The sequence below is a fragment of the Fringilla coelebs genome, assembly GCF_963513975.1.
Source record: "Fringilla coelebs genome assembly, chromosome: 29".
In the NCBI taxonomy this organism is placed as follows: domain Eukaryota; kingdom Metazoa; phylum Chordata; class Aves; order Passeriformes; family Fringillidae; genus Fringilla; species Fringilla coelebs.
In genome coordinates, this window is record NC_140055.1 from 1,276,384 (window position 1) to 1,302,432 (window position 26,049).

Consider the following 26,049-nt stretch of genomic DNA (forward strand, 5'->3'; position numbering starts at 1 on the left):
GGGCTTGAAGATTTGGAGAACTTTTAGGAGAGAAAAAAAACCCATAAAACCCATCAAAATCCTCATTTCTGCCCATTTTTAGCACTGCCTAAGGGATCTATGCCAAAATAACCCCCCACCCCAGGGGCACTGTGCCACCCACAGAATATGCCTAAATCCTGTATTTTTTTTACCCAAGTTTATTAGTTTTTTTAACTCTTAATATATTTAACCTTTTATTTATTAAAAAAAAAAAAAAAAACCAAAAAAACAAGAACAACAAAACATCTTTTGGTCTGACATTGGTTAATGGTCCTTTTCCCTCCCCCCCACCCCTCCGTGCTGCGAGGTCTCACAGCATCCCAAAGGATGCAGGAGACAGAGCCAAGCCCGGCTCCTTCTGTCTTCCAAATAAATAGGAAAAAAAAAAGGAAAAAATCAAGTTGGAAATTTGTCCTGTTACAGCTGGGAGAGGCCACGGAGAGGGAGAGACTCAAAATCCATTTAGTGAAGAGAAATGAGAGGATTAAACTCTGTGAGACACAAGGAGTGACTCAACCCCTCAGCTTCCTTCCCCCAAGTACTTCCATAGTGTCATCCCATCATTTAGGCACTGAAACACCCAGGAATTCCCTGCTCCTCCCTCCCAGTTCGGTGGAGCAGGGCCTGAGCCGGCTTTTCCAGCCGGCCACAGCTCAGGAAAAGGGGAATTTTCCCCCTCCCCCCGGTGAAGGAATGGTTGGGAAAGTAGGAATAACGCAGAGCCCGGCCAGGGGCTGGGGCCGAGCTCTTTGGCCAGAGCCAATCCGAGGGGCTGCGGGGCGGGGAGGAACCGCCCCGGTGGGATGGAGCCATCCCGGTGGGGTCCCCGCCGGTCCGGGGAACCGCAGTGGATTAAGGCAGCAGGTGAGAGGTGGAAGGGCACCAGCGGTGAGTGTGAGGCAGAGCTGCGGCCCCGCTCCCTAAGGGCGGGGCCCGGCGGGCGCTCCCGGGTCCCGCTGTGGAGCGGCCGGAGGGGCCGGGCCGGTGGCAGGAGGTGGCAGCTCTCGGGTCCGGGGCGCTCAGTCGGTTTTGCGGTGGTTGTTGTTGAGGACAGGGTGGCCATTGGAGAGGGGCCCGTTCTTGGCCACCTCCTCCTCCTCCTCAGTGTTGTCCGTCTCCTCACGGTCACTCCGCTCGTCCTCCACCACCTGTGGGCAGAGGGAAAAGGGGGTTCAGGCAGCGGCTCCCCTGCCGTGCCTCAGTTTCCCCATTGCAACCACAGCAGTTTCTCCCCACCGAGGGCTCCCAAGGATCTGGTGAGCCAAGGGCAGTTGGGATTCAGGATCTGGGGGTGTCCCCTGCCCCCTCTCTCACCTTTCCAGTTATGAACTTCTGGGCCATGCGGATGATGAGGTAGGCCCAGAAGATGTGCAGCGACTGCAGCACCACCATCATGACGTTGAAGAAGTAGTAGCCAAAGAAGGCTGGGTAGAGTTCCAACGGATAAACCATCGTGCAGTGCATGATCCTGCCAGGAAAAGCCATCCTGTCACGGGCAGAACCAGCATCCCACCCTCCTGAGACTCCCTCAACCCCTGCCTCAGTTTCCCTCATTCCCAAGCACAGCTCACCAGAAGGGGAGGATGACCAGGCGGGTGATGATGAAGACGGCGGCGAAGATGATGAAGATGTTGTTGCAGGTGTTCCTCCACCCGGCGTAGTTGAACATCTTGGCAGACTGGGGGGTGGCAGAGGGGGTGAGCTGGGGAGGGGGCACAGCACAGGGTACATGGTGGCAGCAGGGGAGGGGGACACACCAACCTCCAGCAGATAATCCGAGGAGTCGTGCAGGGCCATGATGAGCGTCCCGGCACGGACGTAGTTGGCGAACCAGGAGAAGCTGATGAGGATGATGGTGGCCACGTGGTGGATGATTTGCTCTTTGAAGTCCTGTACCCAAAGCAATGGGGAGCTCAGCAAAGTGAGGGTTACAGCAAACCCCCATCCCACAGCCCCTGGGTGTGCCCACATCCTCCCAGCTGGTCCCTCCTTCCCACCACGAGGGTAAAGAAAACTCTTCCAAGATGTCCCAGAGTCCCCCAGCCCCTCCCAGAGCCCCCACCTTGCGCTTGACGTCGGAGGCGATGCTGAAGAGCAGGGACCAGTAGAAGGAGAGCTCGATCATGTAGTACCAGTACTGGGAGGGCAGCACGCTCTGGGGGCAAGGGACAGGTTGGGAGGGGGGTCCTCTGTGTCCCCTTCTGTGGGCACCATCCAGGTGCCCTGAGAACCCCCAAACCCTCAGGGGTGCCAAGAGACCCTCCTGCACCCCCAGTTTCCCCTGGTGCTCAGGAGAAGCCGTGGGCTGGCAGCTGGGATGGGATCTGTGCTCACCTGTATGGGGTATCCCTTCCACACCTCCCGGAGGTCGTAGAACCAAGGTTTCTGCAGGATGGGGAGACACAGGAGTCAGAGGGGCCAGGGGGGCTGGGGGAGCAAGGGGAAGGGGGCAATACTCACATCCACTATGACAGCCATGCCAGCAATGAAAGCAATAAGGTAAAAGGTGAATCTCCAACTGGAAAAAGGAAGCAGACGTTCCTCAGACGGGCACCGGGGAGCAGGAGGGAGGAGGACGGACCCACCGGCCCCGGATCCCGCATCTCCCACCCTCCCAGGCAGCTCCTGGCCAAGCTGGGGCTCCCAGAGCCCCCCAGGGTGGAGGGACAGTGACACCAGGCAGGAGGAGGTGGGGGGTCTCACCTGGCCTCCCTGAATTTCTTGAGCAGGCTGGGCCGGTCCTGGTTGCGGCGGCGGCGGAACCAGCGCTCGACCTGGCGCACGGTGCAGCCGCTCTTCTTGGAGAGCATCTCCACCTCGGCCTGGGGACACCAGGGCAGCCCCACTGTGTCACACAGCCCTGGCTCTGCCACCCTCACCCCTCCAGGCACCTCTGGGGATCCCCTGAGCCCTCACCTGCTTGGGGTGTTTGCTGGTGGCAGCATAAAACTTCTCCAGCACCGCGTTGGGGGTGGCTTTTAACCGCACCTTCTCCTTGACGTTCAGGAGCCCGGCCAGGGGGGTGGCCACGTACCTGGGGAAGGAGTTCCTGTCACCTGCATGATTTGGCCCCATCAAAACCACCCAGGGACCCACAACCAGTCAGTGGCTCGGTCTCCCTATCCTGCTGTGCCTCCTCCAGGGTGGGTTTTGCCACAGGGGAGCCCCCCAGGTCCCTCTGTCACGGGCTGTCCCCACTCGGTGCCCCCCCCTTCTCTTGCCATCCCAACAAAGCCGGGTCTGTTCCCATTGTTTGCCCAACAAATCACTCCCTAAAGGCCGTGTTTGTGTGGGGAAGGGGGAGCACGTGGGTTTGCCAGGGGGGATCAGGACCCCCCAACTAAGCTGAGCACAAGGTGCCACATCCCAGGGTTCAGCCACTGCCCCCAGGGCACGGGGAGAGCCGGACAGGGGGCTCAGGATCCATCCCCACCCCCAGGGAAGGGACTCACGTCTCAAAGAGGTGCCGGACAACGAGGAAGAGGAAGGCCAAGGGGAGGGTGATGTACAGGTCAGAGGCTTTGGCATAGACTCGCCCATCCCGGTCCTCCAGGTCAGCCCAGGTGAGGTTTGCCGGGAGCCAGAGCCGTTCCCACCAAAAATAGCTGTACAAGGTCTGAAACATGCTGGGGGGAGGGAAATGGGGAGAGGTGAGGGGGGACATCTCCGAGGAGAAGGCTGATCCCACCCCGGCCCCACCTGGCACCCCAATTTCCACCTCAGCTCCCAGGGAGGCCCCGGTGAAATCTCTGTCGGCGCTCGGCTCGGGCACCGAGGGACTTTGCTCCCTGCAGCCCGGAGGTCAGAGGGTGATCATTAACAGGGGCCCCAATCCTGCTCCCAACCGGCAGCTCGGGTCTTGCAACCAGCCCGAGGGAAGAGCCAGGCTCCCGCCTCCGCACCGGGATGGCAACCCCGGCTCCGCAGCAGGATCAGGAGCAGGGAGAAGCCCCCGACTTTGGTTTCCCTCCCGAGAGCCGTGCGCGCATCCCGCGGCTGATCCAAACCCGATTCCCGGTGGGAAACGGAGGCACGGAGCCCACCGCCAGCGCTCCGAGGCCAGGCACGGCACCAGCGCGGGATTAGGGATTTGCTGGCGACACAATGAGCACCTTTGTGCCTTCAAAAGGCTCCGGACGGGAGAGCCGCCCCTCGCCGCGGGGTCAGCGCATCCCCGCTCCCCGTCCCTCCGCACCGGCCGCTTTTGGGGAACCCCGCGGGGTCGGGAGGGGTCGGTTGGGATCGGCACCCCCGGGAAGCGAATGCCCGACACGGATTGTGGCGAGGGCAGGGGCGGCTCCGCTCCGCTGCGGGAGGAAGAGGAACCACGGTGGCCGGTTTCGCAAGGGCAGGCGGGAGGGAGGTGCCGCAATTCCCGACTCCCGCGGCCGTGCCGCGGGCAGGTAACGGGAGGGGAGCGTGGGAGGACGGGGTGAGGCCCCGGTCAGGGCCGGCAGCTCCTTCTCCCCCGGGGCACCGGCAGCACAGCGCGATGTGCCGGCACCGGGACACCGAGCCGGGGCAGGAGGGGGCACCGCCAGGCCGGACCACTACCCAGAGGTGATTTTAGGAGCGATCCTGCTGGAAACCGATAAAACCCTGACGTTTTCAAGTCGCGCACAGATAAACGGGACCGGGAGGGATCCGGGCCCGGGGGCTGCGCGCTCGACCGGGCCGGGGGGCAGCGACCCCGGCGGGGCCCGAGGCCGCTGTGGGCCCCGGGGGGCCCCGCCTCCGCCCGGCCCCGCCCGGGCAGCCCCGGGGGGCGCCGCCGGCCCCGGACCGAGGGCGGATGGAGGCCCGGCATGGCTCCGGCGCTCGCCCAACGCCCGCAGAAAGGCCCGGCCGCGGCCCTGGCGCGGGGGGGGGCGGCGAGCGGGAACCATCCCGCGGCCCCCCGCGGGCGGCCCCTCCCGGAGCGGGGAGGCCCCGCGCGCCCCCGGCCGCACTCACCCGCAGCCGCCGCCGGAGCCCTCACGGAGCCGCCGCCCGGAGCCCTCACGGAGCCGCCGCTCGCCCCCCTCCGTCCCGCGCGCGCCCCGCGCCAGGCAGCGGCGGCAGTGACGTCACCGCAAACCCGGGAGTGACGTCACCGCAACGCCGAGGGGAGCGGCGCCCGCCGTGGGACGGGGCGGGGCCCAGGCGTGAGCAATCGACCGCCGAGACGGGATCCGTGCACCCCCCCTATAGACCCCGGGGTGCCCCACATACACACCCTATAGACAGCCCTGTATGTACCCCATATACACCCCCTACAGACAGCCCTATATGTGCCCTAGGCATCCATATACACACCCTATAGAAAGCTCAGTATGTGTATACGTCCCCCATATACACTCCCTATAGACAGCCCAGTATGTGCCCTGTGCATCCTATATAGACACCCTATAGACAGCCCTATATGTACCCCATATACCCCCTACAGACAGCCCAGTATGTGCCCCGTATACACCCCATATAACCCCTATAGACAGCCCTATATGTACCCCATATACCCTCTATAGACAGCCCTATATGTGCCCCATATACCCCCCATGGACAGCCCTATATGTGCCCCATTTGTGCCCTTATGGAACCCCACAGACCCCGCTCGCCCCTGTCGCCGCCTGGCGGCCGCGCCGCGCCACTGCACCCCACGGAGGGGACCCCAAAACCCGCGGAGGAACCGTGACCCCAAATCCCCCAAACTCCCCCCAAATCCCCCAAACCCATGGAGGAACCGTGACCCCAAATCCCCCAAACCCTCCCTGACTCCCCCAATCCCCCGTGTCCCCAGAGAACAGAAGCCCCCACCGATGTCAGGATGCCAGACCCACGTGCAGGGGGACAAGTCCTTTACTTGCCAAGGGTTAAGGCCACGTTTGGAACAGGGGGGTGCAGGTGTCCCCCCCACCCCCACACCCACCCGTGTCTCGGAGCGTGGACTGAGGTGTGGAACCCCCTGAGTGGGACCCCCTCTGTTTTAAGGCCACTGGGAAGTTTGGGGTGTTCCTGGGGTTTGCTCAGATGGTCACCCCTCATCTCCAGCCCACGGGGATGTCCCTGGAGGATCCCCCCAGGATGTCCCTGGAGGAATCCCCCATGATGTCCCTGGAGGATCCCCCAAGATGTCCCTGGAGGAATCCCCCAGGATGTCCCTGGAGGATCCCCCCAAGATGTCCCTGGAGGACCCCCCAGGATGTCCCTGGAGGAATCCCCCAGGATGTCCCTGGAGGATCCCCCCAGGATGTCCCTGGAGGACCCCCCAGGATGTCCCTGGAGGAGCCCCCAAGATGTCCCTGGAGGACCCCCCAAGATGTCCCTAGAGGATCCCCACAGGATGTCCCTGGAGGATCCCCCCAAGATGTCCCTGGAGGATCCCCCCAAGATGTCCCTGGAGGATCCCCCCAGATGTCCCTGGAGGATCCCCCCAAGATGTCCCTGGAGGAATCCCCCAAGATGTCCCTGGAGGAATCCCCCAAGATGTCCCTGGAGGAATCCCCAGATGTCCCTGGAGGATCCCCCAGGATGTCCCTGGAGGATCCCCCCAAGATGTCCCTGGAGGACCCCCCAAGATGTCCCTGGAGGAATCCCCCAAGATGTCCCTGGAGGATCCCCCCAGGATGTCCCTGGAGGATCCCCCCAGGATGTCCCTGGAGGACCCCCCAAGATGTCCCTGGAGGAGCCCCCAGGATGTCCCTGGAGGAATCCCCCAGGATGTCCCTGGAGGAATCCCCCAAGATGTCCCTGGAGGAATACCCCAAGATGTCCCTGGAGGACCCCCCCAGGATGTCCCTGGAGGATCCCCCCAGGATGTCCCTGGAGGATCCCCCCAGGATGTCCCTGGAGGATGCAGAGCGGGGTTTTTGGGGTGCTACAGGAGGGTGCAGTCCAAATCCGACCTCTGCCGCAGCCGCCGCTCTGCCTGTGGGGACAGGGACGGGGCTGAGCTCTGGGGGGACCCCCAGAACCCCCCCAAAGCCATCAGCACCCCCTGGTTACCTGTGCTGGGAGCAGCTGAGGAGCAGCAGGGTGATGATGAGGATGATGATGAGGATGAGGATGGTGCTGCTGGTACTCCTCGTGCTGCAGCTGCCGCGCCAGCTCCAGGTCGCTGAGCACCGAGGGGGGGTCCTGTCCCTGCTGCAGGGACAGGGCCACCATGAAATCCTGGCAGGAGCACAAAGAGTTGGGGTCAAAATCTGCAGGATCCAGGATGGGACTCACCTATTCCTAAAAATCTCCTAAAAAAAATCCCCATCCCCAGGATTTTCTCTTTAGCGTCTCCTGTGTTTTGCTGCTTTGGAATGTGCCTATTTTCTAAATTTTCTAATAAATTTTCTAAATATTTTCTAAAAAAATCCCCTTGCCCAGGATTTTCTCCTGGGAAGCTGAGAAGCCTCAGCTTCTCCTGTGTTTTGCTGCTTTGGAATGGGATTTGGAGATTGTTTTTCCAACATGTGAATTGTTTTTATTTAACGACTAATCATGGCCAGCTGTGCCGGGACTCTGGAAGGAGTCAGGTTTTTATTATAATATTTATTAATATTAATTATTATGATTTATTAAAAAATATTTATATTATTTAAAATTATAAAATAGAATAAAATCATTATCATATTTTATTAATTTATATTAATTCTATTGTTATTTATTATAACAAGAATTTCATCATTCTTGTTAAGCCTTCTGCCTGTACCCTATTTCTTTAGTATAGTTTTAGTATAGTATACATATAATAATAGAAAAGAATAGAATTGAATATTGTAATGTAATAAATATAATAATGTAATGTAATGTAATAATAGAATAGAATAGAATATTGTAATGTAATAAATATAATAATGTAATGTAATGTAATGTAATGTAATGTAATGTAATGTAATAATATAATATAATATAATATAATATAATATAATATAATTGAATAATGTAATGTAATAAATATAATAATGTAATGTAGAATAGAATAGAATAGAATAGAACAGAATAGAATAGAATAAAATTGAATAGAATAGAATTGAATAGAACAGAATTGAATAGAATTGAATATAATGTAATTGAATATAATGTAATTGAATATAATATAATTGAATATAATATAATTTAATATAATATAATTGAATATAATAATAAATCAGCCTTCTGAGAACACACAGTCACATTCATCTCCTCCCTCACCCCGGGGACCTCACTAAAACCCCCCCACTGCCACCCCCTGTCCCCAAACCTGGTCCACTTGTCTCTGCTGCAGCCGGGGGTCCGGGGGGGCCGTGCTGGCCCTGTCCTTGCCCAGGGGGTTGCTGAGGTGGAAATCAGTGTCACAGAAGCAGCTGTCCCCATCCACGCTGTGCAGGCTCTCCCACACCACCCCCTCCTCCTGCAGGAAGCCCTGGTCTGTCACCAGCAGGTAAAGGTGGCCCTGGGCAGAAAGGACAGTGTCACAGACAGATTTGATCAAAAAATCTTTTTCCCAGGATCTTTTTCTCCTGTGAAGCCTCAAAAAGAAAATGTAACCAATAATTATCTGCTGCTGTGGAATGCAATCTTTGATTGGTGTCACGTGGTTGTTTTTAATTAATGGCCAATCCCAGTCCAGCTGCCTCAGACTCTCTGGTCAGTGACAAGATTTTATGATGATTCCGTTCTGATGAAATCTTTTATGATGATTCCTTTCTGCTCAAATCTTTTATTATGATTCCTTTCTGATCAAATCCTTTATTATGATTCCTTTCTGATCAAATCCTTTATTATGATTCCTTTCTGATTAAATCCTTTATTATGATTCCTTTCTGATGAAATCTTTTATGATGATTCCTTTCTGATCAAATCCTTTATTATGATTCCTTTCTGATCAAATCCTTTATTATGATTCCTTTCTGATCAAATCTTTTATGATGATTCCTTTCTGATCAAATCTTTTATTATGGTTCCTTTCTGATCAAATCCTTTATGATGATTCCTTTCTGATGAAATCTTTTATGATGATTCCTTTCTGATCAAATCTTTTATTATTATTCCTTTCTGATCAAATCTTTTATTATGATTCCTTTCTGATCAAATCTTTTATGATGATTCCTTTCTGATCAAATCTTTTATGATGATTCCTTTCTGCTCAAATCCTTTATTATGATTCCTTTCTGATCAAATCCTTTATTATGATTCCTTTCTGATCAAATCTTTTATGATGATTCCTTTCTGCTCAAATCCTTTATTATGATTCCTTTCTGATCAAATCTTTTATGATGATTCCTTTCTGCTCAAATCTTTTATGATGATTCCTTTCTGATCAGATCCTTTATTATGATTCCTTTCTGCTCAAATCCTTTATTACGATTCCTTTCTGCTCAAATCCTTTATGATGATTCCTTTCTGATCAAATCCTTTCTTCTATTCTTTAGTAGAGTTTAAATCCATCATTTTTTTTCCATATAATATAGATCATTAAATAATAAACCACCCTTCTGAAACGTGGACTCAAAATTCTCATCTCCTCCCTCGTCCTGGCGAACACCACCACAGCCGGTGACCCCGAGAGAGGAACAATCCCACAGGACAGGTGACAGTGAGCCTGGCTGGGTGTCACAGAGGGCTCTGGGGGGTGGCACAGGGGGGCTCTGGGGGTCCCACCTGGTGTTTGATCATGGTGCTGAAGTGATTGTTCCGGAAGAAGACGCCGAGCTCTCCCTCGCGGGCGCGCGCCGTCAGCTCGCACAGCCCGTGGAAGGTCAGCTGGGACGCCGTGGACTCCAGGAACTGCTCTGCCACCAGCCCTGAGGGGACAAAGGGGACACTGTGGGGGGCTGGGGGTGCCCAGCTGTGCCCCCCCAGGAGCGTGGGCAGGGAGCAGGGGCGTTACCTTCGCTCACCAGGCTGGAGTCGCTGGCCTGTTTGCAGGTGATGATTTTCTCCACCAGCTGGTTGTAGCTGAGCTTGCCCACGGCCTGGACCTGCTCAGGGCTCTGGGGGATGGCAGGGACAGAGGGGGAGGTCATGGTGGGCATGGAGCCAGAGCAGAGGGTCCCTTCTGAGGGGGGGGAGCACCCAGTGCAAGCTCCTGCCACGGCCAGAGGAGCCAGGCTCTGCCTCGGGGTCAAAGCCCCATCCCAAACATCACAGAGGGCTTTGGGTTGGGAACTTCTGGATCATCTGGAACCTTCCAAACCACAGGCAGGGACATCTCCTGCTAGACCAGGCTTACCTGGACCCCCCAAAACCAGAGTCCTGCTAGATCAGGCTCGTCTGGAACCCCTCAAACCAGTGTCATGCTAGACCAGGCTCATCTGGAACCCCCAAAACCACAGTCCTGCTAGACCTGGCTCATCTGGACCCCCCAAAACCACAGTCCTGCTAGACCAGGTTCATCTGGACTCCCCTACACCACAGGCAGGGACATCTCCTGCTAGACCAGGCCTACCTGGAACCCCCTAAACCACAGGCAGGGACATCTCCTGCTAGACCAGGCTTACCTGGAACCCCCTAAACCAGTCCTGCTAGACCAGGCTCATCTGGAACCCCCCAAAACCACGGTCCTCTTAGGTCAAGCTCATCTGGACCCCTCCAAACCACAGTCTTGCTAGACCAGGCTCGTCTGGATCCCCCTAAAACAACAGTCCTGCTAGACCAGGCTCATCTGGACCCCCCTCAAACCACAGTCCTGCTAGGCCAGGCTTATCAGGACCCCCCAAAACCACAGTCCTGCTAGACCAGGCTTATCTGGAACCCCTAAAACCACAATCCTGCTAGACCAGGCTCCTCCCAACCCCATCCAAGCTGGCCTTGAGCACTCCCATGGTTGGGACATCCATCCTTGAGGTTGGGTCACCTCAACCAGGACGAGCCCCAGCTCCTCTCCAGCCCTGGGGACACTTGTGTGACCCCCCCCCAGAAGCCACCACCAGCCAGGTAAGGGGTGGGGGGGGGCTCACCTGGGGGTCCACCAGCCAGCCATGGTAGAGGGGGATGTTGAGGAGGTCGAAGACGATGCACTCGGGGGTGTACTCGAAATCCGAGACCCCCGTGAACCTCACATTGACATCCAGCCCCGTGGAGAGCTTGGGCAGGACCGTCATGGTGTCACTGATGTTCTGGGGGGGCACAGAAACACAATGGGGGGTCACCCCAAAAGGGGTCACCCCAAATCTTCCTCTTGGGGTCCTTCCTCACCTGCTGGAAGTTCAGCTGCAGCCCCTCCGAGGTATCCCGGGGTTGGGTGGCCAGGATGCAATTCCCTGTGAGGCAGCAGAGTCAGAATCCACCCCACAGGGAAAGTGGGGGGTCCCAATGGAGCCCCCCCACCCCATTTCTGCTGTCCCCCACTCACCCAAATGCGCCATCAGCTCCTCGGCCGTCACCACCTCCGTCTGCGGGGGCAGCTTCACCTGGGGGCAACCAGAGCAGGCTGGGCACCCTCCCACCGCTGGGACCCCTCCCCTGGGGATTTGGGGGTCCCCCCAGAGCCCCCCCCAGCTTGCCTTCCACTGCAGGAGGAGGATGTTGATGATGGCCAGCAGCGGGCAGGGCCCGTTCTCGCTCTGGGTCACCAGGGCCGTGCGCTGCCCCTTCCAGCGGATCCACTTGACCAGGTAAAAACCCCCGGGGGGCTGGGGACCCCTGCCCTCTGGGGACCCCCTGTCCTCCCCTGGGGACCCCCTGTCCACTGGGGACCCCCCCTCCACTGGGGACCCCTTCTTCTGCGGGGATCCCCCCTCCTGCAGGGGTTGCTGCTGCTGTAGGGACCCCCCTTCCTGCGGGGACCCCAACTCCTTCAAGGACCCCCGCTCTTGTAGGGACCCCCCTTCCTCCTGGGGGGAGCCCCCCGGGGGTCCCTCGGGGCTGGAGACCCCCTCCTGCTGCCGGGATGGGCATCCAGAACCTTCCCTGGGCGGGGCGGGGCAATCCCGGGTGGCTGCGGGGGTTCTGTCACCAACATTGGGAATTGTGTCACCAACATTGGAAATTTCATCCTCAACACCAGGAATTGCGTCACCAACAACGGGAATTCCGTCACCAACGTCAGGAATTCTGCCCCCTACACTGGGAATTCTGTCACCAACACCGGGAATTGCGTCCCCAACACCGGGAATTCCACACCCTGCACCGGGAATTGTGTCCCCAACACTGGGAATTCCAACCCCAACATTGGGATTTCTGTCCCCAACATTGGGATTTCTGTCCCCAACATTGGGAATTCCATCCCCAATATTGGGAATTCCAACCCCAGCATTGGGAATTCCATCCCCAATATTGGGAATTCCAACCCCAGCATTGGGAATTCCGTCCCCAACGTTGGGAATTGTGTCCCCAACGCTGGGAATTCTATCCTCAGCATTGGGAATTCCATCCCCTACACTGGGAATTCCAACCCCAACATTGGGAATTCCAACCCCAACATTGGGAATTCCATCCCCAACATTGGGATTTCCGTCCCCTACATTGGGAATTCCATCCCCAACATTGGGAATTGCGTCCCCTACATTGGGATTTCCGTCCCCTACATTGGGATTTCCGTCCCCTACATTGGGAATTCCGTCCCCAACATTGGGAATTGCGTCCCCTACATTGGGATTTCCGTCCCCTACATTGGGAATTGCGTCCCAAACATTGGGATTTCCGTCCCCAACATTGGGAATTCCATCCCAAACGTTGGGAATTCCGTCCCCAGCACCGGGAATTCCGTCCCCAGCTGCAGCCTCCTCGGGGGTCCCCTCCTGCTCCATGGGAGCCTCTGGTGCAGCTCTGGTTCCACTCAGGCTCCTGGGAATGCTCTGGGTGTGTCCAGGAGCAGCTGCATCCCAAAGCTCAGCCTGAGGAGGGAAAATTGGGCTGGGTGAGGAAAATACAGAGATAATATAAATATAAATATAAATATAAATATAAATATAAATATAAATATAAATATAAATATAAATATATGTGTATATATAAGGCTGTAAATGAAATAAAAATATAAATATACCTAGAAGTATAAATATACTATAAATATAAATATAAATATATAAATATGTATAAATATATCTCTAGTTATATATGTGTATATATGGGGCTGTAAATTAATTATAAATATAAATATATTTCTATCTATATATATGTATATATGGGGCTGTAAATAAAATATTAAATATAACTATAACTATAAATATAAATAGGTGTATATGTGGGGCTGTAAATTAATTATAAATATAAATATAAATATAAATATAAATATAAATATAAATATATAAATATGCATAAATACATCTATATCTATATATGTGTATATATGGGGGCTGTAAATGAAAAGAAAATGAAATGAAATGAAATATAATTTAAAAAATAAAATGGAATCAAATGAAATAGAGTAAAAGTTTAAAATAGAGTAGAATAGAATTAAAATTCAAAATAGAATAGAATAAAATTTAAAAATGAAATGAAATTAAATAGAATCAAATAGAATAGAGCGAAATGAAATAGAGTAAAATTTTAGAATAAAATAAATTATAAATTAAATTTTAAAATAAAATAAAATACATTATAAAATAAAATACATTATAAAATAAAATAAAATAAAATAAAATAAAATAAAATAAAATAAAATAAAATAAAATAAAAGCAGTGCCACTGAGCAGGCACATGGGAAGGTGAATTTCAATTCCCGCTCCCGGCTCCGCCCCGGGGCCGCTCCGCCCGGACCGGGGGTCCCGGGGGGTCCCGGGGGATCCCGGGCCGGGGTCTCCCCTTCCGTCTCCTCCCTCATTTCCCCCCCAATCCTTATTTTTCCCTCTTTATTCCTTTTTTATGCTCCTTTTCCCTCACTTTTAAATTGTTTTTCCTTCTTTTCCCTTCATTTTTTCCTCCTTTTTCTAATTTTCCCTTTTCCCCCACCTCCTTCCCTTTTTTTTTCACTTCATCCCTCCTTTTTAACCCTTTACCTTTTCTCCTGCTTTTCCTCCTTCTTCTCTCCTCCTTTATTCCCTTTTTCTTTCTTTTTGCTTCTTCTTTTTCCTCTTTAATCCTCTTTTATTTTTTTAATTCCTCCGCGCTCCTTTCGCTTCTCTCTTCTTCCTTTTCCCCCCTTTCTTTTTTTTTTCTTTTTCCTATTTAATCTCCCCCTTCTTTCATCCTCTTATCTCCTTTTTTTTTTTTCCTTTTTTTCTTCTTTTTTCCCTCTTTTTTTCAGTTTTTTCCCCTTTTTCGGGGCCTGTTTTCCACCTGGCTGCGGCTGCCCCGTGGGAAGGCGGATTTAGGGCGGGGGGAGGAGGAGGAGGAGGAGGAAGAAGAGGAAGAGGAGGAGGAAGAAGAAGAAAATTCAAGGTGGAAATTTTGGGGTACGCTCCAATTTTTTTTGGGGGGGGGGGTTGGGCAAGGTGGGGGTTGGGCTGGGGGGGGTTTGGGGGTCGCGGTGGAATTTGGGGGGTGTCAGAGGGGGTTTGGGGGGGTTTTTTTGGGGTCCGGGGGGGGGTTCAGGGGTTACGGGAGGGTTTTGGGGTGAAAAGAGGAAATTTGGGGTCCCCCCCGCCCCCCCCCCCCCTGCGCGGGGGATGTTGGGAACGGCCCCGCCCCCTCCCAGCGGGCCCTGCGGCGAGGGGGGAGGGGCGGCAGGGCTGGACTGGGACGGACTGGGACAGTCCGGGGTTATACTGGGATAGTCTGGGCTTATACTGGGACGGACTGGGACAGTCCGGGGTGATACTGGGGCGGACTGGGGTAGTTAGGGCTTATACTGGGCTGAACTGGGACGGACTGGGACAGTCCGGGGTGATACTGGGACGGTCTGGGATAGTTTGGGCTTATACTGGGCTGGACTGGGCTTAAACTGGAACGGACTGGGATAGTCTGGGGTGATACTGGGCTGGACTGGGCTTAAACTGGGCTGGACTGGGATAGTCTGGGGTGATACTGGGCTGGACTGGGATAGTTTGGGCTTATACTGGGCTGGACTGGGACAGTCTGGGCTTAAACTGGGACGGACTGGGATCGTCCGGGTTATACTGGGCTGGACTGGGACAGTCTGGGCTTAAACTGGGATAGTCTGGGCTTAAACTGGGACGGACTGGGATAGTCTGGGGTGATACTGGGCTGGACTGGGATAGTTTGGGCTTATACTGGGCTGGACTGAGATGGACTGAGCTTTTACCAGGCTGAACTGGGCTTAAACTGGGCTGGACTGGGATAGTCCGGGGTGGTACTGGGCTGGACTGGGATAGTCTGGGGTGGTACTGGGCTGGACTGGGACAGCCTGGGCTTATACTGGGATAGTCCGGAGTTGTAGTGGGCTGGACTGGGATAGTCTGGGCTGTACTGGGACAGTCTGGGGTGATACTGGGCTGTACTGGGACGGTCTGGGCTGATACTGGGATAGTCCAGGGTGATACTGGGCTGGACTGGGCGAGTCTGGACTTATACTGGGCTGGACTGGGGTAGGGTGGGCTTGTACTGGACTGTGCTGGGCCGTACTGGGCCATAGTGGGTTGTAGTGGTCTGTACTGGGTTATACTGGGCTGTACTAGGTCTTACTGGGTTATACTGGGTTATACTGGGTTGTAGAGGGCCATGCTGGGCTGCACTGGGTTGTAGTGGGTTATACTGAGGTTATACCGCACTGTACTGGTATATACCGGGCTGTACTGGGTTATACCGGGCTGTACTGGGTTATACTGGTTTATACCGGGCTGTACTGGTTTATACCGGGCTGTACTGGGCCATACTGGTTTATACTGGGGCCATCCTGGCGGTTCAGGCCGTGCCTCAGCGCTGTCATGGAGCGCTTCGTGCTGGGGAACCGGGCGGCGCTGCAGGTACGGGGGGATGGGGGGAAAGGGGGGGATTGGGGGGTCTGGGGGGGATTGGGGGGTCAGGGGGGGTCAGGGGGGGTCTGGGGAAAGGGGGGAATGGGAGAGGCCCAGCCCCTCCCTGAGCTGTGGGAATTGGGGTGCAGGGGGGAATTGGGGTTCAAGGAAATGGGGATGCAGGGAAATGGGGTGCAGGGAGGGAATTGGGGAGTAGGGAAATGGGGGAGCAGGGATTGGGGGTGCAGGGGGGGAATTGGGGAGCAGGGAAACGGGTGAAGGGGAGGAATTGGGGTGCAGGAAGATGGGGGAGCAGGGGAATGGGGGTGCAGGGGAGGAAGCAGAGGTGCAGGGAAATTGGGGTGCAGGGGAGGAATTGGGGGAGCAGGAAAATGGGGGAGCAGGAAAATGGGGGTGCAGGGGAGGAATTAGAGGTGCAGGGAATTGGGGGTGAAGGGGAGGAATGGGGGTGCAGGGAATTGGGAGAGAAGGGAATTGGGGGATCAGGGGAGAATTGGGGTGCAGGGAAATGGGGAGCAGGGAATTGGGGGTGCAGGGAAGGAATTGGGGTTCAAGGAAATGGGGTGCAGGGGGGGAATTGGGGAGCAGGAAGATGGGGTGCAGGGAAATGGGGGAACAGGGGGGAATGGGAGAACAGGAAAATGGGGGTGCAGGGGAGGAATTGGGGCGCAGGGGCAGAATTCAGAGAGCAGGGAAGTGGGGGTGCAGGGAATTAGGGACCAGGGAAATGGGGGTGCAGGGAAATGGGGGTGCAGGGGGAGACGAACCCCCCATGGATTGGGCTGAGAGCCCCACTGAAGTGGCACAGCCACACCAGGGACACCCCAAAATGTCTCCCTGCTGCAGCCCCATCCCAGACCTGCTGAGGGCTTTGGGCTGCAGCTGCTCTCGGGTTGTTTTTGTTTTTTTTTTTCCCCTCAGTTTCTATCAAAAATGAGCAAATCTGGGTTATGGCAGCAGAGAATTGTCCCAAAAATCAGGGCCTGGGGAAGGAGTGGCTCCTGTGGGCGGGGGACAGGGAGGTGACATGTTTTTCCTGCTGCTGCAAGCAAGCAAAACAGGATGAAATATCATTTTTGGGGTGATAACCAGCCCCAAACTCTAGAACAAATGGGTTAAAACACTCAGTGCTCCCAGGGCTGCCGGGCTGGGAGCCTCACCTGGTGGCTCAGGTGAGTTTTCCTGGAATCCCAACACATCTCACTCCACACACACGCCCCAAACCCGGGGATTTGGTGTCAGAAATGGATCCCAGGGGTGCCAGGAGCTCGTCAGGAGGCCAGAAGTGGATCCCAGCCAGCCCCAGGGGTGCCAGGAGCTCGTCAGGAGGGTGCAATCTGTGGGTGACACCTGTGATGAGTGGCTCCAGGAGCACTGATGAGCAGTCTGGAGGTTTTTGGAGGACAAGGCCACGCTGCTGCTGGGTCTGACACCTCCCATCCCTGCAGGATCACATCCAGCAGCACCAGGAGATCCACGTGGTGATGGGCAACGAGGCTTGTGACCTGGACTCCGCCGTCTCCGCGCTGGCCCTGGCCTATTTCCTAGCCCAGGTGAGGCTCAATCACTACCCCAGGGACCACCAGTGGGTCTGGGGGATGCCTCACTGGCTCTGAATCCCCCCCTTGCTGCAGACCAGCCCGGCTCCCAAAGCCGCCTTCGTGCCCGTGCTGAACATCCCCCGCGCCGACTTCGCGCTGCGGACGGAGACGACGTTCCTGCTGCGGGACAGGGGCATCCCGGACACCTCGCTGGTTTTTAGGGATGAGATCGACCTGGGGGGGCTGCACCACGCTGGGCTGCTCTCCTTGACGCTGGTTGATCACCACATCCTGCCTGGGTGAGCCAGGGTGGCACCTTGGGGACAGCCACACTCGATTTTGCTGCGGGATCGGGGCATCCCGGACACCTTGCTTTGTTTTTTGGGATGAGATTGACCTGGTACCACGCTGGGCTGGGATGAGATTGACCTGGCACCACACTGGGCTGGGATGAGATTGACCTGGCACCACACTGGGCTGGGATGAGATTGACCTGGCACCACACTGGGCTGCTCTCCCTGACACATGTTGATCACCACATCCTGCCTGGGTGAGCCAGGGTGGCACTTTGGGGACAGCCAGGATCACCCCTGCTTGATTTTGCTGCGGGATTGGGGCATCCCGGCAGCCTCGTTCATTTTTTGGGATGAGATCTCGACCTGGCACCATGCTGGGCTGGGATGAGATTGACCTGGCACCACGCTGGGCTGCTCTCCCTGACACTTGTTGATCACCACATCCTGCCCTGCTGAGCCAGGGTGGCACTTTGGGGACAACCAGAGCCACCCACGCAGAGCCTGACTTGATTTTGCCGCCCAGGATGGGTCAAATTGATCCATTCCCGTGGAATTTTTAGGGGAAAAAAAAAGAATCAGGGGGTTTGGCAGGTTCTGCCAAGGGTGACCCTTCCTGTTGCCCACCAGTGATGACGCTGCCCTGGACGAGGCCGTGGTGGAGGTCCTGGACCACCGGCCACTGGAGCGGTCCCGTGGTCCCCCATGCCAGGTGACGGTGGAGCCCGTGGGCTCCTGTGCCACCCTGGTGACCGAGAGGATCCTGCAGGGCCCCCCGGGCGTGCTGGACAGAACCACGGCCGCGCTGCTGCACGGTGAGCAGGGGGACAGTGGGGCTGGAGGGGACCTGGGGGTCCACAGCAGGTTGAATGTGAGCCAGCAGCGTGCCTTGGTGGCCAACAGCTCCTGGCCTGGGTCAGGAATGGTGTGGCCAGCAGGAGCAGGGAGGTCATTCTGTCCCTGTGCTTGCTGTGTCCGGTTCTGGGCACTCAGGTCAGGATGTTGAGGTGCTGGAGGGTGTCCAGAGGAGGGCAATGAGGCTGGGAACACAAACCCTGTGAGGAATGTTTGAAGGAGCTGGGGGTGTTCAGCCTGAAGAAGAGGAGGGTTAGATGTGACCTTATTGCTGTCTACACCTTCCTGAAGGGAGGTTGGAGATAGGTGGGGTCAGTCTCTGACAGAGCCAGAGGACACAGCCTCAAGCTGCGTCAGGGAAGGGATAGGTTGGATATTAGGAAGAAATTTTTCACCAAAAGAATAATAAAGCATTGGAATGCTCTTCCCAGGGAGGTGGTGGAATCACCATCTATAGATGTGTTTAAAAAAAGACTGGCCATGGCATGTGTGCTACAGTCTGGTTGAGGTGTTAGGGCATAGATTGGATGATGATCTCAGAGGTCTCTTCCAACCTCATCCTTCTGTGATTCTGTGGGGTCCTGGCTGAGCCCCAGCCCTGGGGACGGTGACACCACGGCCCTGCTCGTCCCTGCAGCCACCATCCTGCTGGACTGCATCAACCTGAGCCCAGCTGCAGGCAAGGTGACCCCCAGGGACGTGGCCTGCGTGTCCCTGCTCGAGGAGAGGTTCCCGGAGCTGCCGGCCCGTGACGCCGTGTTCGGAGCCCTGCAGGCGGCCAAGTTTGATGTCACAGGTGTGTGTGCCAGCCCAGTGGCACCCAGGTGTGTCCCCCCCTCTCCTTGGGGACAGGAAGGTGCCCTGAGCCTCATCCCCTGGCCACCTCCCAGGGCTGACAACAGAGCAGATGCTGCGGAAGGACCTCAAAGTCCTCTCCAACGACGAGGCTGTCGTTGCCATCAGCGGCGTCTTCGAGGACCTGGAAGTGAGACTCGGGGCTCAGGGGGGGGGAACTGAGGCATGGAGTGGCACGCTGGTGACATCACGGTGACACCAAGACCACTCCCCTCTGCCCAGACCTTCCTGCTCCGGCCTGGCTTGCTGCAGGACCTGGAGGCTTTCTGCCAGGCCCGTGGCTACGCGGGGTTGGTGGCCATGACCGTGTCCTTTAACGACCGCCACGAGCCCACCCGAAAACTCGCCGTGTACAGCCCGCAGGAGCCCCTCCGCAGCACGGTGAGTCAGGGAGCCCGGCTCAGGCACCTCCAGCTGTGTTTTGCCCCAGAACCTGGCAGTTTTGGGGATGCTGGGCAGGTCCCAACCCCGTGCTGGATTCCCCACAGCTGTGCCGGGCGCTGGAGGAGGCGACGACGCCGTCGCTGCTGCTGCGGCCGCTGCCGAGCCCCTGGCCCCGCGTGGCCGCCTACGCCCAGGGCAACGCCGTGGCCGCTCGTAAGAAGGTGCTGCCCATCCTGAGGGCAGCACTGGGGGGTCTGGGGGCTGCAGGGGGCCCCGAGGAAGAGGTGGTGCCCCCACCCACCCCCATGAACAGCCTGGTGGAGGAATGTCCCCTGGCGCAGGCCGTGCCCCCGCTGTGTCCCCAGGATGTCCTGGAGCGGGTCAGCCGCATCGCCGTGGGGCAGCCCCCAGGCTCCCCCAAATAGCAGAGGCACCCCCGTGGATTTTTGAGGTCTGGATGAGAAGTTGGGGTCCCTGAGCAGGCCCCCTGTGAGGTGCCTGGGTGTGGAGGGGGGTTGCAGCTGCCTCTGTTAGAGCTCAGCTCGTGGTGTGTCCCCCCCCTCAAGGGCTCCCTCTGCCCCAGTGGTCCCCAGGGTGGTTTTGGGGATGCCATGGGCAGGAGTTGCACCCCCTTAATCAAGGAATTGGGGTGGGGGAGTTAACGAGTTCCTGATGATTTTCCTTCCTTGGGGGGCAGAGGGGGGGTCCGGAGATGCTGCTGTCCAGAACTGTCCCTGTTTTCCAAGGATTAAATTCCCCTTTTCTTCCAGTTTCGGCTCTTGGCTTTTATTCAGGGATGGGGTGCTGCCCCGCTCGAGCTGGGGGTGCACCCCCACTTTCCCTGGGGTGCAATCCCCTCTACAGTGGGTCAGAGGAACATTTTGGGGTGTCCAAGGAGGGGGTGTCAGTGCAGCCACACTCCCGAGTCCAGCCCAGCCGGGAGGAAACTGGTTGTGCCATAAAAACTTGTGGCCTCTGCCTGCTGTGAATTTCAGCTTTTCCCAGTGGATTTGGCTGCTCCAGGAGCAGAGGAGGGAGCGAGGAGCCTGGGGCAGCTCCTGCACCCACCCCTTGGGCCAGCACAAGGCATTTGTTTCAAGGGTGGAATGTTTTTTTTTTCCCAAAAACCCTGACCCGAGCACGACACGGGGCTGGAAAAGCCCAGCTCCTACCAGAGCACAGGGCAGTGGAAAGGCTCTGTCACCCAGCACGTGCTAATTAATATTTAATCCTGGCACTAATTAAACTATGTACACCCGCACCTAATTCCAGAGCCCTTCTCAGGTCAGGCCCTGTCCGGCCTGGGGACAATCCCGGGTGGAGGGGACCCCACCCCGGTCCTGCCCGAGGCCACAGAGGCTGCTCAGGTGGGTTTGGGAGCTTAAAAATAAGAAGAGATCCTAAAAAAAGGAGGGAGGTGGGGGTTTGGCGGCGGTGGAATGCCAGCTGGAGGCACTGTGGGCTCAGAGACACCCGAGTGTTGGGGCTGGATCCTGGTTTGGCACCGAAGCAGCAGGGTTTAATCCCAGTTCTGCTCCAAAAAATCGGGGTTTAATCCCAGTTTGACATCCAGTCCTGGTTTGACACCAGAACATCTTGGGTTTAAGTCTGGTTTGGCACCAGAATATTGGGGTTTAATCCCAGTTCTGCTCCAAAGAACTGGGGTTTAATCCCAGTTTGACATCTAAGCCTGGTTTGACACCAGAACATCTTGGGTTTAACTCTGGTCTGGCACCAGAATATCAGGGCTTAATCCTGGTTTTGCTCCTCTGTGATGTTCTGGGAGGCATCAAAGCTGCTTCTGCACCATGACTGGTTCCCTGGGGAAACTGAGGCACCACCATGCAGCCCATGGGAGACACAGGAGTGGGAAAAGGGAAAACTGGGAGGATTTGGGACACGTGGGCTGCTCCTGGCAGCTCCTGGCACGTTTCAGGGGGGTGGCTGTGTCCTTTCCAGGTGGGGCAGGAGATGGGAGCTGCTGTCCCTGCTCCCTCCCCATGTCACCAGGCAGTGCCTCCAGGAAGGAGGGATTTTCCAGAGGGATGACGACCCAAAGTCACCGGGAGCTGGGTGAGGATGGTGCTGCATAAATACCGCGGGGTTAAAGCACTCCAGGAAGGCTTCTCCTCCAGCGGGGGGATCAGGCAGTTCAAGTTTGGGCTGAAAAAGCCAGGAATCTGCAAAATCCAAGAGGATGGGTTATGGGAGTGCTCAGGTGGGCTCTGAGGGGACGCTGGGGGTGCCATGGGGGGGTACTCACACGCTACAACACACGGGAGTTGCTCCACTGTCGCTCCCGGCCGCCCTTGGACCTCATCTCCTGGACAGCACCAGTCTGCAGAGAGGAGCTGTCACCCACCTGTGCCATCCCCCTGGCCCAGCCAGGAGAGCCAGCACCCCAAAAAAACACCCAGCACCCCAAAACAACACCCAGCAAACAATCCTGAGACCCAGCACCCTAAAACAACACCCAAAAACCAACCCTGAGACCCAGCACCCCAGAACAACATCCAGAACCCAACCCTGAGACCCAGCACCTTAAAACAACACCCAGCACCCCAGAACAACACCCAGCACCCCAAAACAACACCCAACAAACAATCCTGAGACCCAGCACCCAACCCTGAGACCCAGCACCCTAAAACAACACCCAGCACCCCAAAACAACACCCAGCACTCCAAAAGAACACCCAGCAAACAATCCTGAGAGCCAGCACCCCAGAACAACACCCAGAACCCAACCCTGAGACCCAGCACCCTAAAACAACCCCCAGCACCCCAGAACAAGACCCAACAAACAACCCTGAGATCCAGCACCCCAAAACAACACCCAGCACCCCAAAACAATACCAAATAAACAACCCTGAGACCCAAACACCCCAAAACAACACCCGCCACCCTACCCTGAGACTCGACCACCCTAAAACCAACACCCACCACCCCAAAACACCATCTATCACCCAGCTGAGAGCCCCAACACCCCAGCCCCGAGCCCCAGCCCCCCAACAAGCCCCCCCAGCCCCCAGGGTACCATGGGCAGCCCCTCTCCCGCAGCCATGTCTCCGGAGCCGATGTGTGTCAGGTGCACGAAGTTCATGGGCTCCCCGATCATGGAGCGGTCGATCCGTCTCCTCCTCTTCTTCTGCAAGGGGATGAAGGCCATCAAACCCTGCTGGGCCCTCACCCCCTCCCCAAAATGGCTGCATGGGAGGTACTCACGGGCTGGGGCTTCTCCACGACGCAGCAGCCCAGCTTGTGCCAGAAGTCGCTCATGCTGGCGGTCCCCCGGGACCCCTGGGCAGGGTCACTCCATGGGGACACCTGGTCAGGGTGGCACAGAGCGGAGAGGAGCGGCTGGCTGTGAGTGGGAAGGGAGAGTGATGCTTCCAGAACTCCCCAAGTGAATGGTAAAGCAAGTTCTCATCAAGCAACAAAAGGGAGAGAGTCCCCAGCAGACACACAGACCGCCCAAGGGGACGCCTGTCATTGCAAGGGAGTCCCAGGGACCCTGAGCGTCACAAAGAGACCCCCAGAATTGTCCCCATGGCCACGGTTGGGCCTTGTCCTCTGCTCCAGGGCAGGACACAGCTGAAGGATGCTGCAGCAGGATGGGGGGGATGGAGGCAGCCATGGCAAATCCCAACTCCCTGAGCCAGGCAGCTAAAAATATCCCGGCCTTTCCGAAAAGGGGCCGGAGCTTGAGCTCTTCCGCTCCGGCTTCTGAAGAGCAGACGGGGGAGAAATTAACAGGCACTGGTGGGATTTTATCTCAAACTCCCACGGTACTGCCTGGGGTAGGTAAGGAGGTGTGGAAAGGGGGGTTCACCCCTAAAATGGAGGCTTCCCCTCATGCTAAGGAGAGATAACTCCTTAAAAAAAAAAAAAAAAGAACCAGCGGCACGCAGGGAACTCACCCACCCACGAGGGGCCGTGGCCGGAGCTCAGCCCGGTATCAGCCACGGGAGAGCCCCCACGGCCGATGGGTGCCGGACCCAGGGCTCCGGCAAACAGGACAAGTTCCTTCCTCTGCCCCTGCGCCGGTGCCGCCGGATGGACCAAAGTCCGGCCGCACTTCCTGCTGCCGGCGGGGAGGAGCGGGGCGGCGGGGCAGCCCCCCAAAACGGGGGGCTCCGAGCCCAGCCTCGGCACGGCCGTGTCAGCGCCTCCGGTCAGGATCTGTCCCCAAGAACCCCACGGAATCACCCTGCAACCGGGATACCCGTGGGGTGGGTGCCCCCTGTGCCGCTCCCCCAATAACCAGAGGACCCCCGTATCCCCCGCCGTGTCCCCCGCCGTGTCCCCCGCCGTGTCCCCGTCCCCGTTCCCCACGAGCCCCTCCGGGAGCGCTGCGATCGGGCAGGCTGTGACACGTCCCGCTCGGTGCACACCGGCTCCGTGCCCACGCCGTGCCCCCCCTGCCAAACCCGGCCTCTGCCCCCGGCTGCGGGGCAGATGAGGAGGGGGCTGCGGGGCAGATGAGGAGGGGGCTGCCTTTCCTTCCCAGCCTGATTTCCTTAACAAACACGGCCCGGACAGCGCTGGGATCCGGCAGCGCTTTTCGGGCCTTGCTGGGGAGGTGCCCCCCGAACTCAGCACCGCAGCCGCCCCCGGGGTGCCGGGAGAGCCTCCCTGGGCAGCTCGGCCAAGGACGAACCCCAAGCGAAACCTCCAGGGTCCGCATGACCACGACCCCCTGCCCGCAGCCCTCCGGCTCCCAAAGCCCCTCCGGCACCCGCCAGGGCCTCACGGCCTCGAAAGAGCGACGGCGGGGCCGGCTCCGGGCGGTTCTTGTCGGTTCTTGCTCCCCGATCCCCGCTTTGGGGGTCTCACGCCCCCCGCCAGCCCTGCGAGGAGCCGTGGCCGGGTTCAGCCCACCTGGGCGGCTCGGTGGCCCCGGGCAGGGCGGCTTTGGGCCCGGCCCTGCCGGCACAGGCAAAATGACTTCCCGGTTGGGAAAGCACCGCGGGGCTCTGCGTCACCGGCGGGCTCCGGGCAGGGGGGTCCGCTCCGAGCCCCCCAGCACTGGGGTCACCCACTGCCAGGGTACCCGCTGGGGTCTCCCGAAGCTCGGAGGGACGGCCAGCGTGTGGGGACAGGGGTGGACGGGGGGACAGTCCTGGGGTGCCCTGGCTGCGGGCCCGGGACCCCCGGGATGGGCGGCGGAGCGGGAGGTGGATTTCCTTTGCGAGGGACGGTCCCGGCTGCGACCCCCGGGGCAGCGGCTGCTCCGCGGGGCTCCGGCACTTCGGGGGTCCCAGCAGGGTTCGGGACCCCGGGGTCCTGGTAGGGTTGGTAGGACCCGGCAGGCCTTGGGACCCCGGTGGTGCCGGTGGGGTTGGGGAGACCCGGCGGGTCCCGCGAGGGCTCCCCGGTTGAATCAGCGAGCTGCAAGAGGGGTGGTCCCGCCGCCCCGCTCCCGTTCCGGTGCCGGTCCCGGTGCCCTCTCCGCCTTCCTACGGCGGCTCCGGGGGCCCTTCCGCGGGGTCGCACCCTGCGGGACCGGCCGGTTCCCGTCCCGGTGGCGGCCCCATTACCTGTCCCGGCGCGGGAGCCGGTACTGGAGCCGGTGTCCGGCTCGCAGCCCCACGCGTGGCTCGGAAGTCCCGGTCCCGGTCCCGCTGCTGGTGTCCGGCTCGCAGCGGCCCCAAGAGTGGCCCGTGAGTGCAGGTCCCGATCCCTGTGCGAGCCCCGGTCCCGGTGCCGGTCCCGGTGCCCCGCTCGCAGCCCAGGCGTGGCTCGGGGGTCCCGGTCCCGGTGCGGGTTCCGGTGGCGGTGCCCCGCTCGCAGCCGCAGGCGTGGCCGGGAGGTGCCGGTGCCGGTGCCCCGCTCGCAGCCCCAGGCGTGGCCCGGTGCGGACGCGGCGCAGCTCCCGCCGCCCGGCGCGGCTCGGCTCGGCCGGGCCCCGGCACAGCGCCCTCGCCGGGAACCGCCGGCACTGCGGGGAGGAACGGGGGTCCCGTAGGAATGGGAGCCCCGGATCCCGGTAGGAATGGGGGGCCTGATAGGAATGGGGGGCTCGGTCCCGGTAGAAACGGGAGCCCTGGGTCCCGGTAGGAATGGGGGGTCCCGGTAGGAATGGGAGTCCCGGTAGGAGTGGGGGTCCTGAGATCCCAGTAGGAATGGGAGTCTCCAGGGTCCCAGAAGGAGCAACTTGGGGGTTCTTGAGGTCCTGTTAATGCCGGGGGTCCCCAGCTGGGGTTGGAGGGGCTTGGGGCTTCCAGGAGCGCTGGGGGAATCCCAGGGGACCAGGTCGGGCTGGGGGTCCCCAGGAAGTCCCGGTTATGCTCCCATGTGCCCCCAAGCCTTATTCCCACTTTTTCCATGGATACA

General features: G+C 57.8%; 4 protein-coding genes across 11 annotated transcripts; 1 reads left to right on the plus strand and 3 right to left on the minus strand.

Moving 5' to 3' along the window:
* Positions 1-320: 320 nt before the first annotated feature.
* CERS2 (ceramide synthase 2) lies at positions 321-5,086 on the minus strand. The gene is made up of 11 exons (XM_084223121.1): positions 4,975-5,086; positions 3,474-3,647; positions 2,938-3,055; positions 2,725-2,843; positions 2,482-2,539; positions 2,356-2,406; positions 2,084-2,176; positions 1,783-1,911; positions 1,593-1,699; positions 1,336-1,489; positions 321-1,169 (listed from the first exon to the last, which is right to left on the minus strand). Exons 2-11 carry the CDS (start codon positions 3,644-3,646, stop codon positions 1,041-1,043), a joined length of 1,131 nt encoding a protein of 376 aa, XP_084079247.1. The 5' UTR covers position 3,647; positions 4,975-5,086; the 3' UTR covers positions 321-1,040.
* A 799-nt stretch (positions 5,087-5,885) lies between these two features.
* MINDY1 (MINDY lysine 48 deubiquitinase 1) lies at positions 5,886-14,435 on the minus strand. 4 transcript variants are annotated; one of them, XM_084223116.1, is made up of 11 exons: positions 13,911-14,435; positions 11,475-12,806; positions 11,324-11,381; positions 11,167-11,231; positions 10,929-11,087; positions 9,860-9,962; positions 9,631-9,773; positions 8,231-8,422; positions 7,003-7,170; positions 6,837-6,925; positions 5,891-6,410 (listed from the first exon to the last, which is right to left on the minus strand). In XM_084223116.1, exons 2-10 carry the CDS (start codon positions 12,717-12,719, stop codon positions 6,875-6,877), a joined length of 2,184 nt encoding a protein of 727 aa, XP_084079242.1. In that variant the 5' UTR covers positions 12,720-12,806; positions 13,911-14,435; the 3' UTR covers positions 5,891-6,410; positions 6,837-6,874. The 4 variants fall into 4 exon arrangements, with proteins under 4 accessions (XP_084079243.1, XP_084079241.1, XP_084079244.1 ...); XM_084223117.1 differs by having other exon boundaries at positions 5,886-6,925; positions 11,475-12,825; XM_084223115.1 differs by having other exon boundaries at positions 5,887-6,925.
* Positions 14,436-14,572: 137 nt separating this feature from the next.
* PRUNE1 (prune exopolyphosphatase 1) lies at positions 14,573-20,485 on the plus strand. Of its 2 annotated transcripts, XM_084223120.1 has the most exons (9): positions 14,573-15,568; positions 15,609-15,776; positions 17,237-17,341; positions 17,423-17,628; positions 18,253-18,437; positions 19,115-19,273; positions 19,368-19,462; positions 19,555-19,713; positions 19,821-20,485. In XM_084223120.1, exons 2-9 carry the CDS (start codon positions 15,738-15,740, stop codon positions 20,139-20,141), a joined length of 1,269 nt encoding a protein of 422 aa, XP_084079246.1. In that variant the 5' UTR covers positions 14,573-15,568; positions 15,609-15,737; the 3' UTR covers positions 20,142-20,485. The 2 variants fall into 2 exon arrangements, with proteins under 2 accessions (XP_084079246.1, XP_084079245.1); XM_084223119.1 differs by having other exon boundaries at positions 14,573-15,776.
* Positions 20,486-20,925: 440 nt separating this feature from the next.
* On the minus strand, positions 20,926-25,591 carry CDC42SE1 (CDC42 small effector 1). 4 transcript variants are annotated; one of them, XM_084223128.1, is made up of 6 exons: positions 25,254-25,393; positions 23,638-23,923; positions 22,939-23,077; positions 22,751-22,861; positions 21,980-22,054; positions 20,926-21,896 (listed from the first exon to the last, which is right to left on the minus strand). In XM_084223128.1, the coding sequence occupies exons 3-5, from the start codon at positions 22,990-22,992 to the stop codon at positions 21,983-21,985; spliced, it is 237 nt and encodes a 78-aa protein (XP_084079254.1). In that variant the 5' UTR covers positions 22,993-23,077; positions 23,638-23,923; positions 25,254-25,393; the 3' UTR covers positions 20,926-21,896; positions 21,980-21,982. The 4 variants fall into 4 exon arrangements, with proteins under 4 accessions (XP_084079254.1, XP_084079253.1, XP_084079255.1 ...); XM_084223127.1 differs by having other exon boundaries at positions 23,634-23,923; XM_084223129.1 differs by lacking the exon at positions 23,638-23,923 and having other exon boundaries at positions 22,939-23,040; positions 25,254-25,591.
* Positions 25,592-26,049: the final 458 nt, after the last annotated feature.

Coding starts and splice junctions, on each gene's coding strand:
- CERS2 (XM_084223121.1), bottom strand. CDS start 3,646: ATGTTTCAGACCTTGTACAGCTATTTTTGGTGGGAACGGCTCTGGCTC. Junction 3,056..3,473: donor GTCCGGCACCTCTTTGAGAC/GTGAGTCCCTTC, acceptor CTCCTTCCCCAG/GTACGTGGCCACCCCCCTGG. Junction 2,844..2,937: donor CCAGCAAACACCCCAAGCAG/GTGAGGGCTCAG, acceptor TGGTGTCCCCAG/GCCGAGGTGGAGATGCTCTC.
- MINDY1 (XM_084223117.1), bottom strand. CDS start 12,719: ATGGAGCAGGAGGGGACCCCCGAGGAGGCTGCAGCTGGGGACGGAATT. Junction 7,171..8,230: donor AGCAGAGACAAGTGGACCAG/GTTTGGGGACAG, acceptor TGCTCCTGCCAG/GATTTCATGGTGGCCCTGTC. Junction 6,926..7,002: donor CTCAGCTGCTCCCAGCACAG/GTAACCAGGGGG, acceptor CTGTCCCCACAG/GCAGAGCGGCGGCTGCGGCA.
- PRUNE1 (XM_084223119.1), top strand. CDS start 15,738: ATGGAGCGCTTCGTGCTGGGGAACCGGGCGGCGCTGCAG. Junction 19,274..19,367: donor GGCCAAGTTTGATGTCACAG/GTGTGTGTGCCA, acceptor GCCACCTCCCAG/GGCTGACAACAGAGCAGATG. Junction 19,714..19,820: donor AGGAGCCCCTCCGCAGCACG/GTGAGTCAGGGA, acceptor GATTCCCCACAG/CTGTGCCGGGCGCTGGAGGA.
- CDC42SE1 (XM_084223129.1), bottom strand. CDS start 22,992: ATGAGCGACTTCTGGCACAAGCTGGGCTGCTGCGTCGTGGAGAAGCCC. Junction 22,862..22,938: donor TCGTGGAGAAGCCCCAGCCC/GTGAGTACCTCC, acceptor ATCCCCTTGCAG/AAGAAGAGGAGGAGACGGAT. Junction 22,055..22,750: donor CGGGAGAGGGGCTGCCCATG/GTACCCTGGGGG, acceptor TCCTCTCTGCAG/ACTGGTGCTGTCCAGGAGAT.